The following is a 19,191-nucleotide window of genomic DNA, read 5'->3' as shown; positions in this document are numbered from 1 at the left end:
CCGCCATGTCCTCGTTCAGCCTCCCGGTCCGGCGAATCCTCAGGGTTAAAGACTCGCGTTCCTCGCGGCTTTGCCGGTCCGTTCCCGCCCGGGCCGCAGCGGCGGTGCCCTGCCCCAGCCGGACGCACCCGCCTCGGCTCCGCGCGCGTAGGAAGCGGCAGCGGGCCGCGAGGCCCCGCGGGTCTGATGTTGTTTCAGCTGGGTGGAGAGCCGAGGCTGGTTTCTGGTGCTGTCAGCAGCAGCTGCCCGGCCCCTCGCTACGGTTTATCAGCGGCGCGTGAGGAGGGAGGGAGGGAAGGAGGGAGGCTGGGGAGGGCGAGAGCCTGCTGCGCTCAGCGTGGAGGAGCGATGAATGACAAACAGCTTTGCCCGTTCCTCTTTGCCTCTGAAAGCACAGTTACGTTGCGTGGTTTCGGCATCTGCTTGGAGGCTTGGAGCTGCTCTAAATTAGGATCCGCCACCCCTGTCACCCCGGCCAGGTGTCTCTTTCCCCCAAGTCCCCGCTGGGCCGTTCGCAGGTGCTCCAGACCTCGTGTCCCGCTTCTGCGGCCCGTCGGGGAAGGGCTCGGAGCTGCTGCTGCTGCTGTCACACCCCGGCACGTCCCTTCGTCACAGCCCCGGGGGCCTGTGACACCCCATGAACTCCATCTGGGGCCTGTGGGCCCCACACGGCATGGTTGGGGGGCCGAGCTGGTGTGGTTAGGTGGGAGTCGTCTGTTCAGCCCCGTGCGTGAGTCTTCATGTTGATACACGTGCATTTGATGCTTTTTTGGGGGCCCTCTGCGACCCGCGGAGCCAGGCGCTGTGCCCGTCTAAAGCTTGCATAAAGCTCGTCCTCCAGGACCGGTTCCCGGTTCGTGCTGCCGCCGGGGCCGCTTCCTTCGGTGCTGCCGGGGCTGGACCCGCCGGGCACCGGGCAGGCGGCTCGCGCAGCCCCCCGACGTGCGCCCGCGCTTTCCCCGCCCGCCGAGGGGGCCGGGCCGGGCCGGGCCGCTCCCCCGCGGGCGGGCGGGGGCGGTGATGATCCGGCGCCGGGTTTTGCGGCGCTCGCCGGCTCCGTCGCGGCCCCGCGGCGACATCGGGGCTGCTCGGCGGCCGCTGCCCCGGCGCTCCGGCCCCTCCGCGCACAGCGCCGGGCGCGCTCCCGGGGCGCGCGGCCGCGGGGGCTGGCGGGGCCGGCGGCGGAGGGCGGCGGCGGCGGCGATGCGGCGGCGCTGCCCATGGGGAGCCGCCACCACCGCCGCGCCGCGCCGCCCCACGCGCCGGGCGCCGAGAGGATGTTCGAGGGCTGCCGGCGGGCGCGGAGCCTCTGGGGCGGCGTCAGGCTGGAGGTGGCCGGCGAGCGCAGCCCCGTGGTGCTGCACAGCTTCACGCAGCTGGACCCCGACCTGCCCCCGCTGGAGGTGAGCGCGGCGGCGGGTGCGATGAGTGCGGGGGGGCTCAGCCCGCTGCGGGCGGGCGCCTCTGCTCCCGGCTCCGGGGCTCTGCCTGGCTGAACCCGCCCGGAGTCAGGCGAGGGGGTGGTCGTGGGCAGCTTGGCGCACGTGGTGTTGTTTTGTTTTATTTGTTAAGTAAATACGTGCCCCTGCTGGGGCTTTTTGCTGCATGTCGCCGCGCCGTTAACTGGCGGGCGGGCTGCCAAAGTGGGCTCTGCTGGGAAACCAGAGCCGCTACGCTCTCCGTCGGGATGATCCAGGGAGAGGGGCAGGTTGCTAAAATCGGGGCCTTTTAATGTTTTATTTGAGACTCTGGCTCGCTGCTGGAGGCAGGAGTCAGCTTGGATCTGAGCTGCCCGTAAAGGCAAAAGGCTCATCCAAAGAAGCCACATAGGCGTCCTCCGGGAAGGTTACGGGCACCGATCGGACTCTGCCGGAGGATGCGAAATGCCTGTGCTCCTCTGGATCCAGCCCTGGGTGGGTCGGGGCCGGCCTGGCCTCCTGGGGTCTCCGGCCGAGCCGCTGCGAGTGGAGAAGGGGACGCAGGCACCCAGCGTGCTCTGAGTCAGAGCTGTGGGGTTTTTCCTGGCAATAGATTATCCTCCTCTGCGTGCCAGGAATGTCACCGATTCTCAGCAAACATCACGTTGGGAGACGCTCGCCTGGAGGGAGGTCTTGGCGTTCGGAGGAGGTGGCTCCAGCGTCGCCACGCAGGGGTTAACCGCCGCGCGGGGCGGCCAGTCTGCGTTTGCTGGGGTTTAGAGCCAGCTGCAGATGTGCTGCTCCACGCTGGCTGCTTCCTACTGGAGCGTGGGGGGGGGAACTGCCACTAAAACCCTTAGAGTTGCTGCACAGCTATCTGGGGAGGGGAGCCAGCGCTTAGCTGGGTGATGGCTCTCTCTCCCGGTGCTAATGATCTGCCCTGTAACCTGCGGTGGAAAGTCCTGGTCCGCCGTGGACGGGAAGGACTTGTGTCGGGCCGCGGCGGCGGCGGTTCGGCTCTGGCTCCGCCGGCTGATGGCAGGGGCTCGCCGGCTCTGCAGCGGGTTCCCGAAAGCGCCATCCAGCTGCTTCCCCCTCGTCTGCCCCGCGCCTCTCTCCTGGGGGTGGGCGTACTGATGCTGCTTGGAGCACAGCATCTGGTTCTTGTTAGGTCTGGCAGGAAGCGCGGCCTCTCCGTCCCCCGGCGCTCCGGGAGGCTGCCTGGGCCGCGCTTTTGGCAGGGAGAGCAGCAGAACCGGGGAGGGGAGAGGGAAACGGGGCGATTCAGCTCGCTGCGCTCCTCGACCCGAGGGAAGGGCTGCCGGGCACGCGTGAGCCTCTTCGCGCCCTGGCCGGAGGAGGCCCTCAAGTTCGGGGGGGTTTGGCTGCGTCTCGGGAGACGGGGGCTGCGAAGGCGAGGTTACCAGCGCTGAGCAGGGGGAGAGTGGCTTTGCAGCCCCCCCGGTTGGCACCACGCAAGCCCCTGCTCGCCCGAGGGGCCGGTGGAGCGAGGGGTCTGCCCTGCGGACCTCCTCTGCGGACCTCCTTGCCCAGATTTCTTCTCCGCGCCGTAGCACCCTCCCTGCCTTTGATCGCCCGGAGAAGCGTGTTGCTTAACGCACACCCTGGGCATCCGATTGCTCGGATCCTCCTCCCTACGCTGAATATCTCCGAGCCTGCAGACCGCTAGCTCCTTTCTCTGCCGTCCCTTCGCAAGCATGAGCAAGTCTCCCAGAGGAGACTGTGGTGACTGACTCGTTACCGAACAGCTCTGAGATGCTCCGAGAGCTGCTGACCTCCGGTGTGCTCCCGCGGGAGGCCTCCACGTTGCTCATGAGGCCGCATCGGTGTTCGTTTTGCTCGCTGTCATTACAGAGCGCAGCCGGGGAAAGGCCCGCTGCAAGGCAAAAACAAGGACGGTGTTGTGTGACGACTGCCCTGGCAGCAGCCTCGCGTGGGTGTCGTCCCGGGGTAAAGCTGCTCTGCAGGATTTACCCCGGGAGGAGAAGGCAGATTCCTTGAATGAGAAACCCCCGTGGCCTCTCAGTGTTGTCCTAACCTCCGTCCCCAGCCTTGCTCTGAGCACCCCAGGGTGCTCGCTCCGGATCCGATGCCTCCTGGCTTGAGCTCGTCCTTTGGGACAGAGCTGGTTTTGGTGGATCTGTGCCAACTTACGTGGTTGACAGCCTGGTCCCACAAGGATCAGACAATCCCTGGAAAATTGCTTGTCAGGTTATGGGAAATACGTGTCTTGTTGTCCTCGGCTCCTCAGCTGAACGGCAGCGTTAGTGAGGCCATCTCCAGCGCCTTGGCTCGAGGTGTCTGTTCTAGCTCTCGTATAGCCACGTGTCGCTAAGTGTTCTTGCACCGAGAGCCCTTCATAGTCACACGATGATTTTAACAGTGATGAGTAGGCAGTTTAAACTAAAGCGACTGTCTAAAGCGATCGACCGAGCTGCTTTGCAAACCTTTTGCTTTGACCTTTCTGGTTCAAATCCAACTCAAATCAGTGGCAAGTGTCAATTGTTCCTGTCCTGTCTGGCATCCACAAAATGGATTTGGTGGTTCTCTTTCTAGTCCTCGCTGGGCTGTAAACACAACTGCGGATGACACAGGCTGAAACTGTCATGAGACTTGCTGAGCTTCTAGACAAGCGGCCAGGGTTGACGCATATTGAAAAAGTCAGTATTGTTGCTATTCTGTCTGGATTTGTTTTCTGAACAATTGAGAGACTTTCAGTTGCTAAACGCATCCTTGAAAGCTTGAATTACTCAGCCCAGATGCTTTGGAGGTCAGTGCTTATTCTTTAGAGCTGGGAGTGAGGCGAAGGAGGGACAAAGATATCTCTTAAAAGCCATTTTCTTCTGGCTTCCTACGGTGGGCTGGGAGGAGGATCCTTTTCTCTCAGCATGCTCTCCTCCGCGAGGCACAACGTGATACGCCCCTTGCAAATTCACAAGATGAACATCATCTGTTGGTATTTCTGGGGTGGGGATCTACCTTCTGGCACCCTTCCAGGAGGTTTGGAGCCTGGCCGGGAGGCCGCGAGCAGGCCCAGATGCTGACTGTTGGTGGTTGCTACAGGACGGGACTAACAGGGGTGGGAGGGATGTTTTATTATTATTTGATATCGTTTGAGAGAAGCCGGAGAGAGGTTTCTAGATGTGTTTGTGTAAGGATCGTATTACTCAGAGATTGCTGTCCTGTGTTTCCATAGGGGTGGGAAACCTTCCTGTGCTGGGATCTCGCAGAGGTTTTAGAGGATTTAGCACCAGACTGGCAGCCCTGGAAAGTGAAATCTTCTGTTTATGCACAGGCAGAGGGAGAACCCCACCCCGGCCACCCACACGCTTGGGCTCTTCTCCCGGGGGACTCCCTGCGACGGGAGAGGAAGGAGGTCCTGTGCTGACACGCGGGGTGCTCAGGGCTCCCCAGTTCAGGCCCTTATTCTTCAGCCACCCCGGTGAGATAACTGGCCGGGGGCAACTAAACGCGGTGTCGGGGTTGCCTCTCTCCTGGGAGCTAGGCGCTTATCGTCCGTCTCGGAGCAGGGCGGTGTGTAGACAGATTCAGGTCCGTTAGGTGCTCAGCACCGTTGTCCCAAGTGGTGCCCAGGCTTCCAGTACCTCCTTTGGTGTCCCCGTAGCTCGGAGGATTTCCATGCTTCCTTGGGTTGCGTAGAGGTGAAGGGGAAGAAATACTGGCCGTTTGGGGCTGCAATGAGCTCAGATTTCTTAGAAAAAGAGCAAAAGGATTGCTGTGCCTGCAGGGATAGTGTCTCACGAGCCCAGGGCTGCTGTTTTGGCTGTAACCCCCCGGCAATTTGAGCTGGAGAGCCAGAGGAGAGCCTGTTTCTCGGGGCCGCCTTGGTCGGTCCAGACGCAGAAGGGGCTCTGCCACCAGCAGCTTCTCCATCACCCTTTCCGGCTCTCTAATTGCCAGTCGCTGCGTCCCCTGAGGGCCGTGTAATCGAAGGAGCAGAGAGCTTATTTAGGTCACTCTCGACCACATTTAAAGGCTGGGCATCCCCTGTTTGTGCTTTCGCGCGTGCTGTTGTCTTCCAAGCGACTGTTTATCAAGCGGTCGCGCTCCTTTTATTTAGATATATATTTGCAGGGCTGGTTCAGTTCTCAAAAATTTCTCCATCTCCCACGGACCCAGCAAGAGGGGGGAAAAAATGTCGTTGCTAAGGAACGGGATTTAGATACAATGCTGGCTGAGCCGCTGCGCGGAGGGGGGGAGTTTTACCAGCAATTTCGGCCGGGGGGGCTGCGGGGAGGGGGAATTCCAGCGCCCGCGTTCGGCGTGCGAGGCCGTGCATCGCTCCCGCGGCACGGCACCTGCGGGGTCCCCGCGCCGGGAATCGGGATTTGAGGTGCGAAGGGAGAGAGGAGCGGTAGGGCTCGTCCCCCTTGTCCATTAAACTTGTTTATCCGCCGCTGTTAATGTGCGTAGTGCCTGATTAGGCCCAAAGACGGCGTTTGGGGCCTGTCCGAAACGTGCGTGTGGTTTGCTGCGGGGGTCCGTGGGACCTTCCTTCTGCAGTGAGAAGCGTCTGAGCGCTGGAAGGTGCCGTGGTGCCCAGCGGAGACCCGTTAGCGTTGCGCTGGGTTGTCCCACAGCCCTCTGACCTGGTGGGACTGGCAGCGGGGGACGAGTTCGGTTGTTCTGCTACTTAAATTATCAGCATCTCTCGTGCCTGTCCCAGCCTGGTGAGAGACGTAGGTCCTCCCCGTGTTCGCCTTGGGGATGGATCCGTGCATTGCCCGAGCCCCGGCTCGCTGGGCCTGTAGACCGCTCTCCGCAATACCGATACGTTGGACTTTGCTCCTGAGGCTGTTAGGGAAAAGAGAGCCCTGAGCTGCAGCACGTCGCCCAGCCTGCCCCGCTCCCCGAGGGCTCTGCCTCGGGCTTCTGCCGGTTCAGCCCAAGAGGGTCGTAGAAAAGAGGGGAAGGGAGGTGCAAGACTGAGGTCTGGATGGAGATTTTGGTGCTCTCGGTCCCCTTCTCCCTAGGGAGGAACGGGATGGGGCCAGGGGGAGATGTGCAAGGCTGCTGCAAGGTTTTTATTACTAACCAGCCCACTCGTTTCATAGCTCCATTGGTATTTCGGGGAGGTGCGTTATCAGAAATGGGCTGGGAAGGGGCAGGTCTCCGCCCGGGTGGCTTCTCGGGGGCTTTCTCGCCCCTCGGTCGCTGGTGGCGGCGGCGAGAGCAGAGCCGCCAGACGCCCGGCTGCCCTCTCCGAGCTGACGGGGAGAAAAAAATTGTTTTGACTTGCAAGCGGAGCAGATTGCATAGGAAAGTCATCGGAGGCAACTTACCCGGGAATGCTGAGGCATTATTTTTAGAGCCGCTCTTCCTCCTGCTAACCGCGCTTTAACGCGTAGCAGCTGAGCCGAGGGCCTGGGGGGAACCTGGCTTTCAGCGCGCTCGCTACCGTCTCACCACCCTCTTTGTGCGTGGTGGAGCAAAACCGCCCGATCTTTGCCGTGGTCGGGTCTCCGTGGAGACGCCAAACCAAGAGCCGCCCAGGCTCCCGTCTGCAGCCGATGTGTTCGTTGGTTAAACGTTGCGTTTGGTTTGGGGGAACTTCTTAGCGTTGGAGCCAACTTTGGGAAACCGCCTTTAGCCAAGCGGGATAAAGCAAAGCAGGAGAGCGGCCGGGGCTCCGGGAGGACGGAGGCTCTGCCGCGTTACTGGAGCCGGACGCGCACCTCCGCCCGCTTCGGGAGCCCGCCCGGCACGGCAGCGCGTGCTCGCCCGGGGCCTCGCCGGGACGCGGGTGGCGGGCCGGCCCCGACGGTGGTTTTTGGGTGTCGGGAGCGGGTGAGTCAGCGCAGGAGCAGGCCCGCGCTGGCCCGGCTCGCCCGCCGCGGGGTGGTTTGCTCGCGTAAGAAGAGCTCCGGCAGCGGGAGGACACGACGGTCTGCGAGTGCCCGCAGGGACCCTCCTGCGTTGAAGTGCCGATCTCTGGTGGAGACGGGTGAATTGCTGTAGGCATCCTTGCGCCTTTGTCATCAGGGATCTGTTTCTTAAGGGGTGGGAGAAAATACCGCGACCCCCGAAGTCGGTGCTAAGTGGGGGTGCATGGGAAGGTGGAGCGGCTCTGCAGGCAGCTGCCTGCTCTCCCCCTGCCTCCCCTGGGATTTTGGCTGGTCCGACTGAGGGGCTGCCAAGAAATCCCCGTCTGGCTGATGCTGGGACCAGTTGCAGGACCTGCTGCTGCCAGCATCCCGCCATCCCCATGTCCCCGACCCACCGCTGCCTGGACACCTGGGCCACGGTTGCTCTGCAGATCCAGCCGGGGTGCAGACCTCACTGCTGGGGCTCCCAGAGTGCGTGTTCAGGCACTTCACAGCAGCTTGGGGTTTTTCTTGTTTTTTTGTTGTTTTCTCCCCAAAGGTGCCAATTAAATTTAAGCTCTGAGTTGCTTCAGCTCTGGAAATCAGAGCAACTTGGTTCGTTGAGCGTCCTGACTGCCGGCGCCCCAGGCGTTAGCTTGACTTCTGTCTCGTCACCTGCTTGTGTAGCACCTAGTGCCTTGTTGGCGCCCATTTAGGTAATGCCGGGGGGGTGGGATTGCCCTCATCACGAAACAGGAGCGCTCGCTCCTCCAGCTTCCCGCAGAGGCAGGGGCCACCCTGGGGAAGGGAAGAGGCTGGGGGACCATCCGGGAGGAGACCTCTCGCCGGAGCGCTTCCCGACGCCGCAGCGGTGGGAGCCGAGGTGACGCCGTGGACATCTGCAGCTGGGATGCGCGGGGCCGCGGGTGTCAGGAGGAGGCTGGGACGAGCCGGGGGGAGCGCGGCGGCGACAAATGGAGGTGCCCCACGTCACGGGGGCCGGGGCGGGAGCCGGGGGGAGAGGGCCCGGCCGGGGAACAAAGGCTGCCATTGATCCGTGCTGCGCGCAGCCCCTCGCCGCCGCCTCCCCGTGCCGCGTGGCCCGGCATTGCCCCGGCTTTGCCTACGCTTAAACCGTAGCAGCTTCACTGGAGCAAATTCGGGTTGGCGTAAGCCGGTGTAAACCCACAGGTGGGCACATTCATTCCACCAGGGCTTGTTTTGTCGAAGCGAGGATGCGTCTGAGCTGAACGCAACCACGCTCAGATGGAAACGGCGGGTTGCGGCTACTGTGAGCGGGCGCCGGCTTGCAGCCAGGCGCGGTTTCGCCCGCCTCCGCTTTGCCCACGCTGAGCCATGCACCGCAGAAGTGCCGGGAAGGTGGGACCGACGCTTGGCCGGTGCCCGGTGGGTGCCCAGGGCTGCGTCTCACCCCTGGGGACCGCGCGCGTGCCGTGGTTGACGAGAAGCTGGCACGCTGTCGATGCTTTTTAAATTAATTTGTCCAGAGTGACACATTGGCTAAAAACGGAGAGAGGAATGTGGCAGGGGAATATTTATTCAAGGCTGTGTCTCTCTGAGGATGTAAAGGCTTGATTTTGGGACAGATGCATATACCAGCATTTGCAAACTAGTCAGTTCAAGGGACAACCATTGCCCTGGAGTAACAGCAAACAAATCTCTGCTTTATTTTTTTTATGCTGAACACCAGAAACACGCTGGTTAGCCTGCGTTAAGCATAACATAGACTTCAAGAGTGAGCATCTGAAGTGGGTTTTGAGGTACCTCAACTCCGAACGCTGACCCACGTGCTATGCCTTCCCCAGCACACGGGCTGGTCCTTGCTGCAGCAAAAGGGCCCTGCTGAAACGGGGCCCAGGGATGCAACCAGCAGAGTCACACTAGATCAGATAGACTTCAACTACGAGCTCTTCGGGACGCGGACCCTGGCCGCCTTTGCGTTTGAGCAGTGCAGTGTAGGACTGTTGTGCTGCATGCGACTTAGGTGCTACTATACAGGGAAAATAAAAAAGAAAAGAAATTTTGATTTTTGCACTTGTGATGTTTCTTGCAGATTTTCTGCTCCATCTTAGTGAAAGTTGAGCTGACTTGCAATGAGCCACTCGATCTCGATTTACAGAGCAATACGTATGAATTTTTTATATGCCAGTTGTCACCAACCGTGTCATTCTGGTTTCACTTCCAGTAATTACCCTCTGGGCTGTAGAGGAGTTTGTAGCAGAGCAATTGCTCTTTAACCGAGGGCCAGCTGCGTCCCTCGTAGACAAGCCCGGTTCTGTGTAGGTGTTGGCGCTGAGCGCGGATGCTGCAGAAACGCACGCTGAAGTTATCACGAACACGAAGCCAAGAAATGTGGAGCAAGAGCTAGAACTGCTGTGTCGGCTGGATCCTTTTTCCATGAACTTAGAGAGGAAGCAAAAACTGCTGCACTCGAGTTTTCTTCTCGACGTGGGAGGCCTGCGCAGGGAGCCCTTCCCGGCACGGTCCCTTCCAGGAAGCCCCGGGGACGTCCCGCTCGGCGGCAGCACCTTAGGCTGCTTTTTCACTTAGGATGCAAAACTCTGGAGGTGCTGGTGACTTTCTGTACTCCAGCGTGTAGGAACACAGGGTTTGGAGTAAATCAGTCATCTGCGGTGTCTCCGGTGCTGTCACTTGCCGGTGTCGTTCCCTCTACCCCCAGGAGCCCACCTGACCTCTGCGGCTCCCTTCGAAGTTGGTGGGGACCGAGTGGACACCGAGCACTTCTGAAAATCAGTGACTGATGATTTCCAGAGCATAAAAACAGTGAGGAAGCCTGTGTGCGTGGTGAGGCTCTTAACTTTCTTCAGAAGCAAACCCAAACCAAACGGGGGGTGGATTCAGTGCGTCTGCCCTGCCTGGTTTCTGGAGCTAAGAGGCTTAGTCCCTAATCCTCGCTGCAGCCACTGACTCACGGCGTGCGAGTCACAAGACTCCTTTGTAGCAGCTCCTGGAGCCGCCGCTTTCGCCTTCCTCGTCCGGGGAGGAGGAGGAGGCTGCGCCGGAGGGGTGTCTCCAGCCGCCCCACGTTAGGGGCGCGGGAATTGCTGAGCTGCAGCAGACCTGGAGTCCGTCTCGACCTGTGCTTTAGGAAGGGCAGCCCCAGATGCCGATAAAGGAGGGGTTAAAACCTCGCAGGGGGCAGATATGGGGCGATGTGTGCGGGGGAGCCCGCTGTGCTGAGCTGGTACCGCTCTCCCTTCACCACCCGAGGCGGAGCGAGAGCCGAGCTCGGCGTGTCGGGAAGGCCTGGCCGTGGAGCCAAGCAGCTGACGGCGAGAACAGGCTCTCAGCTGTCCCGCTGCCTCGGTAGCCTGGCAAAAACACCCCTGTTTCACAGCGAATTTAAGTTTAGCTTCTGGCCCTTTTTCCCTTCTTTTCCTGTTTCCTCCTTTGGAGTTATTTTCTAATGGGCCCTTGGAACTGGTCCTGCCCTGAAAGGGCTCCGGGGCAGGCAGCGAGGGTCGCCCGTGTCAGAGCCCCCCAAATCCCACGTGCCCCAAAAGCAAAACAGCGCGAGATCAGCCCGTAACTGGGGTCAGGGAGGTATCGCTCTGGTCCACCTTTGCCCTCCCGTAGCGCCCGGGAAGCTCGGCAGCCTAATTGCCAACTTTGGGTAATCCTGGGAGACTTTCTGCAGGGAGCGGAGAGCAGACGGGGCGATGCCGCCGGGCCGGGCGCTGCCGGGGCTCCTGCCTGGAAGTCCCCGTCAGGAAGGGTGTTGCGCTGCGTGTGCTCGTTTGGGGAGAGCAGGGCAGAGGGAACTTCTGCTTTTGTGGTCTTTATCTGGAGTTCACAGAACTGAGGTTGTTTTCCTTTCACTAGATGGGGCGGCTTTTTTTTCCTGTTTCCTTTTACATGATGTCGCACGTTTTGGTTTACATAAGAAAGCCCAAAGTTGCTGCCGCGCGTTGCCTGGGTTGGGGATCTGCTCCAGTGAAACGAAAGTGGAGTCGGGGCTTGTGCAAGCCTCGGAGGAGGCAGCCCTCCGGGGGCAGTTTCTTTGGTTTCTGCAAAGGCCATTCACGCCGTCGCGGGAAGGCGCGACTTCGAGAAGGGACTTGGAGACCTCAAGGCGTAGAGCCCTACTTTCTGTTTCGGGCTTTACCAGCCGGCTTTCGCCAAGTCCCTCCAAACTTGTGCAAACACAGAGCTTCAATGGGAAGCTCCTGCCGAGCTCACTGGGCCTCGGCTCTGCCGGGTCTCGCTTCTTCGCCACGCTGGGATTCCCGGCAGCGCCGCTTCCCGGGCTGGGGACATGCCACCGGCAGGGCTGGCGCCCGTTCGCTCTCGCGGCCGGCAGCGCGGCCACAAGAGGTGGCAGCAGCAGGCTTTAGGAGTTACCGTCCTAAAATACTCTCTGTGCTTTGCTTTACCCATCCGTAAAACAGGCAGTTTGTGCTCCCTGGTTAAAAGGTAGCAGAGTATCACGAGCATCTTAATCTTTCAACCAGCTGTTGTCCAGGGAGCAGCGGTAAAAGCACTGTAAGCAGTTGTGTCTCTTCCCCGTGTGCTGGAATTAATACCTCTTCCCAATACCAGTGCATCATTCTGTGTCTGCGGAGGCCGGCGCGCTGACCCGGGGCGCAGGGGACCAGGGCTTTAGGACCTGGTAATTGTTAGATAATTGTCTGTGTGCAACGTGCAGCGCCGTTGTCATGCTCGCATTAATCCTGCACGTTGTTCCTGTCTTACTAAAACTACCTTCACGACTTATCTCAAAGCTTTTTTTAAAAAGCAGCTTCCTTGCTGGTGTTTCTTTGCAGTGTCCGGATTTTACACTGTTTTCCCTGCAGCTGAGCAGAGAGACGAGGGCGGTTTCCCTGTTCTTCGCCTTGCTCCTGCAAAGGTCCCTTGTGCCGCAGCCCTTTCCGCAGGCTTGCAAGCCTTGGCTAAGGTCTGGAGCTCTTTATTAAACCCGCGTGCGAGGACGCGGGGTCCAGCGCTGTGCTGCGTGCTAGCACATTCGCCAGCGAGCAGAAGAGCTTGTTGCACGGAGCAGGAATTCCTCCCCAGTGCAGTCACTGGCGCTTTGAAGCGTCGGCAGGCCGCGGCTCCCTCCCCGTTGCTCACGCAGCCCAGGGCTATCTGCGGCTCGCCTGGGCCGTCGCGAAAACCAGGCGAGCCATCTGGCGCAGGCGTCTCGTGTTTCAGGGGCTGAACTCCTGCAGAGTTCACTCCCGGCTGCCTTTCCAAGAGCTTCCGCGTCCATGCGGAATCGCGCGTCCGATGCCCCGAGCTAAAAACGTACGGTTTTCCTGTGCCCCTCCAGCTCCAGGCCCTTTTCCTGCTGCGCAACCGGGACGGGATTGCGTACCGAACTGCAGGAATCGGGGTGAGGTGTTCAGTTTAAATGTTCTCCCTCTTTTGCTGCCTATATGGAAATGCTTTGGGTCTCATTTTCTGCGGTGCTGAGTCCCTTCCGCATGAGTTTGGTGGGAGGTGCAAATGTCCTGAACACCAGCGTGCTCAGAGTTGGTGCTTTCGTTCAGGCTTTGCTGAATCTTTTTGCGGTGGTTAAAGCCTGTGCCTGTTGGCCCTGTCTCTTTGAGCACCGCAGCGGCAGCGAGACGACACTCACCTGCATCTCTATTGCAGTGCTATGCTCAGTTTTTTAGGTTAAACCACTGATGAAGGAGGGTTCGCATGCGCATGGTCAGCCGTGATTGTGCTGGTTGAGGCCTGGCTCACGTTCCCTTTTGGTTTGGGGTGGAAAACTCCAGCAGATAACCACAGCAGACAACTGGAACCAGTAACCGTTGCAGCAGTATTTACCAGCACTTGTATGTCATAGCTCTTTTGAGACCATTTTGAAGACATTTATCTTCAGTTGACTTGCTGGAAGTCCTAGAGGGAAGTGATGTGAGTGCCAGACAGAGGATTTTAGAGTTCTTGCCTCCTGTCACATGAATAAGCCATAGCTGGAGGTTCTGCCTCTCTCCCAGTCCTGCTTCCTGCATCTACTGGTGTGCAAGGAGAAAAGCCTGCGATCGGTGCAGGTGTTGGCCTGGGTCTTCATAGCCTCTGTCCTGCGGTTTTTTGCTTCCTTGGTTTATAACCAACATGTGCAGAATGCACAATCAGCGTCTCGGAAAAACAGCAGCAGGAAAGAGGAAGCTCATGCAGAATATAAATAACCAAATTTTTGAAAGTACCAGTGTAGCAGCTCGCCTGGCTCTTGGCATGAGCTTAGCTGGAGACCGCTGGGAAGCTGCATGCTCTCTGTGTGGTTTGCAAAGGGGGAACTTTAGGGGATATCACACAAGTCAGCAGGAAAAAAATGAATGAATCTGACAGTCTTGAATATAGGAAGGAAATGAAATTTGCTTCTACACACATCAGAATTAGGCGTACCCTCCTCATGTGACACGCAACACGTGAGCGAAACCCACTGCACGGTTATGGCAATACTTTCCATTCTGGTTGCACAGCAGCTGCCAGTGATTCATCGATTGATCCTGGGACATTCTGTACTCCCAATGTGATTTGATTTATTTATTAATTTTAATTGCATCCCAGCAAGCATCCAATTTTTTCTGTTGGTGCTTTGTGTCCAGAGTTCATAGCTGTTTAGCTGGATCTCTGTTCTGAGTTATACTGTACCAGGGTCTGGTCCTGCTGCATCTAGAGCTTTCCTCCAGCCAAAAGCCAGCGTAACGGGAAGCTGCAGAGAGCAGGACTGATTTGTAGGTTGGATTATAATGACTGGCAGAGAGGCCAGGAGAGCTGATGTGAAGCCCTGGTCGTAGTGATCTCCCTCGTCTGTTACGAATGGCCTCGGGCCGTGGGCTCGCGTGCCTGAAAAGCCTCTACTGCAGAAAGGCACGTAGCGAGGGGGACCAGGGGTCTGGTGGTTGGTGGACAAATTGGGAAGAGATTACGCAGGCTTTTCTTACTTCTTGTTGGCAACAGCATCCGCAGTTGGAAGAAAGACACCGTGGCTGAAACAGGATTCAGGTTGGTAACGTCGCTGTAGGTGGGATGAACTTGAGGCTTTAGCAGCGTAGGTGGCTCTCCCCTGATGTTGTGGCTCTCCACTGATGCTGTGCCAGCCCTCACTGGTTCCCAGTAAGGTTTATTGGTGGCGGAGTCGGGAGTGATTCATCTGCAGAGGAGTGCCTCGTTCCTGTTTGCTTTTGGTGGCGAGACGGGGAGACCGAAGGTGCAAGGGGGAGAGAAGCCCAGCTCTCTCGCCTGCCCCTTCCTTTAGCTGCGTACCTGGCTTGTCTTCCCCGCGCTGAAGTGTTTAAACCCGGGCCGGTCCCAGGATTTAGGAGAGATGTCAGAGCCCGGCACGCTCCTTTGCCTGGGTGCCTCGATGCCTTGGCCAGCTAAGCTGGGGGGACGCAGGGCTCAGACTGGCGTCATCTCCAGCAGCCTGTCTCACCGGGCCTGGGGCTCTGCTGAGGCAAGCGGGAGATGTATTTTCATGTCACACTGCCTAGGAAGGCCCAGGGCACATGGTGCTGGTGGGCAAATGGGCTTTCACACTTGAAATCCTGGCCTGTCTATGCCTGGAAATAAATGTATGCTGTAGTTTATCCCAAATTCAATGTGTAGTAGCTATTCCAGGTGTCGACAAGCTTAGTCCAGGTAGGATTGGAATAAATAACAACAGGGGACTGGTGCAGGTGCCTGGGAGGACTTCTGTCTGTCTTCTGTGTGCTGGCACCTCTGTGCTCTCACTGCTGGTCTGGAAGCCAACGCACCATGGAAAAGACTTTTAATGTTCATGGTGCAGCTGAAGTTAGAAGCCTCACAACTTTTCTCGAGCTTCATCAAGCTAAACTGCTGAATGTGTTGCTAAGCTGGCATGAGGTGAGATGAGCAGGTTCAGTCGAACGTGGGGAAGGAGTCCAGTAACCCTGTCCAGAAGGTTTCTCTATCTTCATTCGTTACAACCATGAACAAGAGGCCTTTAAAACTCTCCTCTTGCTTTTTGAGCTCACTGCGATTCCCTGCCTTAATTCCATGCTAGTAAAAAGCATTTGGCTTGAGCACAGCGTGATGATACCACGCTGATTGCTCCTACAGTGATAACGGATGGTGGTAGAGAGCGAGCTCGATGCGGGCTTGGGTCTGGCGGCTCAGGGTTGTTTGGCACTTTTTGCTCAGTGTCTCCTAGGTTGACCTCTCGAGATGTGCAGCACGGAGCCCGTCTTGCACCGCAAACGCGAGGACCTGTGTCCTCGGCTGAAACCGCGGCACTGGGGTTAGACACATCCTCGTGTTCATCGGGAATGTGAACCCAATGCGTCTCCTTTTCCTCAGCAGCAGGTTCCCGGGGCTGCTGGCTGACCCGGTGCTGGGGGGCTGCTCCAGGCTGCACGCTCGACCCCCCCATGCATCAGGTGCACGCGTGCCCGTGGATCCACGGAGCAGCCTGCCCTCCTGCTCGGCTTGGGACAAAACACGGGGGCCTTGGGGAGCGTGGAGCAGCACGGGAGGGGGCTGCCGGCGAGACGTGGGCTGTCGGGCATCGCCGCTCCGCGGGGCTTTCCGTGCACCACGGAGGCATGGGGCCGCGGGAAGGCCGCCGGCTGCCTCGCTGCCCGGCTGGGGTTGTGTGCACGCGAGAGGGACTTGGCGCCGAACCGCAGCGCGGGGTGAACCTCCCCCTGCTTAACCCGCTCGCTGCTTTTTCAGGCGTTTTCCCCATCTGGCGAGCAGCGGGTTTTGCTGTGCGTTACGCCACCTCCCACCATTTGGCGTGGGGGGTGGTGGGAGGGGGCGATCCCCCCCCCCCGCCTTTGCAAGGATCTGGTTAAATCCTCTTAGCGAGAGAGCCCTGACTCAGCAGCGTGGAGGGAGGGGGCCGGGCGTTGCAGTGGGGAGGAAAACTGAATTATCCTTGCGGGGCTGGAGCCGTCGCCAAGGGCCGCGCTCGGGCTCCCGGCCAACGGGGCGGAGGCGGGAGAGCAGCCGGCAAAGCCGCCCTTGGGATCCGCCGTGGGAAGGATCCCCTCTTTGCTAACTGAATTTTAGGAAGTCTCCATCCCGCTGGAGGCGGGAAGCTGGGCCCCGTGGCCAGGGCGGGCGGTGACGTCCCTCCCACGGCGCGTGCCTGGTGGTGCCGGCCCCGGGTGGGCGCAGGGTCCCAGCCCACCGGCACCGCTCGCCGGGGTTTTCCCCTGCGTTCCAGCTTCCCCACCTCGAGTTTGTCCCTCGAGGATTAGCCGCGGGCGCCCGATGCTTGCAGGCAGCTTGGTTTCGCCGTTGTTATTTATTGCACAAGGTGCGATTAGGCCGCGAGCGCCGAGGTGCTCGGGTGCCGCAGGGGCAGATTATCGAGATTACCGTCAGCCCCGGGGCGCGGCGTCACCTTAGGGGAAGGGCAAAGGCTGAGAGAGGGAAAGCAGATGGAGGCAGGGATGACGTGTCCGCGGCTCGGGGCACAGCCCCGGCTGCTTTGCAGAAGGGCTGCGACCCCCCGAGTCGGGGGGAACGAAGGAGACCCGGAGCGGCTTGCAGGGGACATGGAGCCGTGGTTTGGGGCTTTGCTCTGTGTGCAGGTCCAGGCTGGCCAGAAGGACTGGTGCCGCCTGGTTTGTGTATCCGAAGGGGCGAGTGGACCCCTCTGCCTCCTGGCTGTCCCCTGCGGCTTGCCGGGATGCCTCATCCGGGCGCGCAGGAGTATCTCCATCGCGTTTTATCCTCCTCGTCTCACGGCGTGCCTTGTTGTCCCATGCAGAGCTCCACACAGGAGATTGGGGAAGAGCTGGAGGATGGCGTGATCTACAGCATATCGCTCCGGAAAGTGCAGCTCCATCACACGGCCAACAAAGGGCAGCGCTGGCTGGGGGTAAGCGGGGCTCGGCCGGCCTCCCTTCGCGGTCCGCGTCCTCCACGTGCTGTTTCCAGAGGTTTCCCTGCCAGTGACCTGATGTACAGGCTTTGCACGGGTCAATAGGAGCCCACCTCCTGCCCCTCTCCCCCAGGCACTGTTCTTGGTGCAAGAAGGGTTAAAAATTGGTCCTTTTTCCTCTTTGTCCCTCTCGCTGCTGCTAAGCAGCCTGTTTTGGACGGAAGTCTTCCCACCACTCGCATTCACAGACAAAGCTGCTCCCCGCGGCTGTGCTGGGCTAGGACAGCCCCAAGCTGTATGCGGGGAGCTCAGGGCAGGGAGGGCACAGGGGGGCCGTGCAGGGCACCATTTTTTCCGTCTGTTTGACTGCATCGCGTTGCAGCCGCTCGGCTGCACAGCCCAGGACCCAGCCCCAGGCCTGGCTGTAACCCAGCTGTCTGCAGGCAGACGGGGAGCAGAGGTGACGTGAGATGTGGCCGCGGGGGTTCACAGGGAGTGCAAAGAGGAGGTGGTCACGTGGGTTATGGATCTCCTCTGCCTTTCCGTGTGTTCTTTGGCTTTTCTTTCTCTCCTGCATTTTTTTGCCCCTTCTTTTTCCTTCTGCATTTCCTGAGCTGAAGGAATATTTGCACTGGGCAAGGCAGGAGCCAGGGCTAAGGGGGAGCTGATGTTCTCCCACATGGATAGACAGGGTAGCTTTAGCCCCTTTTCAGTACCAAAATTGCCTTGTAAATAGAAAGAAGTCAGAGCATGGTGCAGCGGATCAGGACTTTCCTTCTTGGCCTGGGGCTGTAGGAACATTTCCTACCCTCGCCCGAGCTTCAGTTTTCGTTTGAAGCGGGGATTTACCCCATAGTACTGGGGTGTTGGGAAGGGTCATGCGATGAACGGAGCACGTCTCCCAGCTGCTAGGCCATCTGTGTTCCTGCTAGTACTGCTTTTGCCTTGCTGAGGTTACCAAGCAGAAGTATAGTGCTTGCAGATGCTGGGAAATGGATTTCAGCAACCCTGAGGCCTTTCCTGGGACTTTCCAAGTGCTCAGGTCCTCTAGGCTGAGTTGCTGATCATTTGGTGTCCCTTTTGGCCTCCCTTTTGACCAGCTCTCTGCTCGTGATCCCACGTGGCAGAGCAGCACCAGGCATGTCATGAGAGCCCCCAGCATCGTGGGGCTGGTCAGGTCCCACCCAGAGGAGGGTCCCCAGCCTAGACCCGAATGGCTGCAGGCTAAGCTGGTGGGGCAGCACTGCACTAGCACGCGTCTGTCTTCACTCAGCACACTGACTTCTGCTCCTGTCCTGGCAGTTTGAGAACGAGTCTGCCTTAAACCTGTACGAGACGTGTAAGGTGCGAACGATAAAAGCTGGAACCTTGGAGAAGTTGGTGGAGTACCTGGTCTCGGCCTTCAAAGGCAATGACTCCACCTACGTCACCATCTTTCTGTGCACTTACCGGGCCTTCGCCACCACCAAGCAAGTGCTGGACCTGCTGCTTAACAGGTGAGACTGGCCCTCGCCCCAAAATGTGCTGGTGGTGGCTTGCCCCCTTGGCAGGAGAGCTCCTGTGGCTTTTGCTGCTGACAAGCCGTGGGTCTTTGCCTGAAGGGGATGTGTCCCTTCTCTTATCCCCACCAACATAAAGGTTTCCAGGCCCCTGGGAAAGAGCTCTGCCTGAGCCTTCCTTGTCATTATTCATCCTGCCATCCGTGATCTGAGCTGTCGTGTTCCCCCCATCTCTTCCACATGCTCAGTCTGCTTGTGTGTTCCTACCCAGCATGTCTGTCCATCCTGAGCACTGGGACAGTGTTTGCGGGAGCACAGAGCCGGGGCACATCTCCTGCCGTGACAGGCTGGGAGGTGGGGCATGGGGGAGGTTCATCCTGAACCCCCGCCAGAGCTGGTGGGTGACATGGAGGGACAAGACCCGGAGCTGAGAGGCAGCAGACTCAAACACTCACTGTCTCCTCGTTGCACTGCCACCAGGTATGGCAAACTCCACGTGCAGGCGAACGGGGACCATGCCAGGCATGCTGTGGACGAGAGGATGGAGCTGAAGAAGTGAGTAGGACCTTGCTGCGGGTAGGGGC

General features: G+C 59.3%; 1 protein-coding gene across 7 annotated transcripts in view; it reads left to right on the top strand.

The window, feature by feature from the left end:
* RALGDS (ral guanine nucleotide dissociation stimulator) overlaps positions 1–19,191 on the top strand; it is a 75,495-nt gene that overhangs the window by 26,105 nt on the left and 30,199 nt on the right. For 2 of the 7 annotated variants that reach the window (XM_064523789.1, XM_064523786.1), the window contains exons 1-4: positions 1,152–1,403; positions 16,995–17,105; positions 18,411–18,604; positions 19,088–19,162. In XM_064523789.1, the coding sequence (XP_064379859.1) occupies positions 1,221–1,403; positions 16,995–17,105; positions 18,411–18,604; positions 19,088–19,162 (563 nt within the window). In that variant the 5' untranslated portion in view covers positions 1,152–1,220. Of the gene's footprint in view, positions 1–1,151; positions 1,404–16,994; positions 17,106–18,410; positions 18,605–19,087; positions 19,163–19,191 lie in introns of those variants that run through there. The other 5 variants (XM_064523785.1, XM_064523787.1, XM_026094496.2 and 2 more) reach the window with 3 other exon arrangements.

The sequence above is a fragment of the Dromaius novaehollandiae genome, chromosome 20 (genome assembly GCF_036370855.1).
Source record: "Dromaius novaehollandiae isolate bDroNov1 chromosome 20, bDroNov1.hap1, whole genome shotgun sequence".
NCBI lineage: Eukaryota > Metazoa > Chordata > Aves > Casuariiformes > Dromaiidae > Dromaius > Dromaius novaehollandiae.
This window is presented reverse-complemented; position numbering and strand designations above follow the sequence as displayed.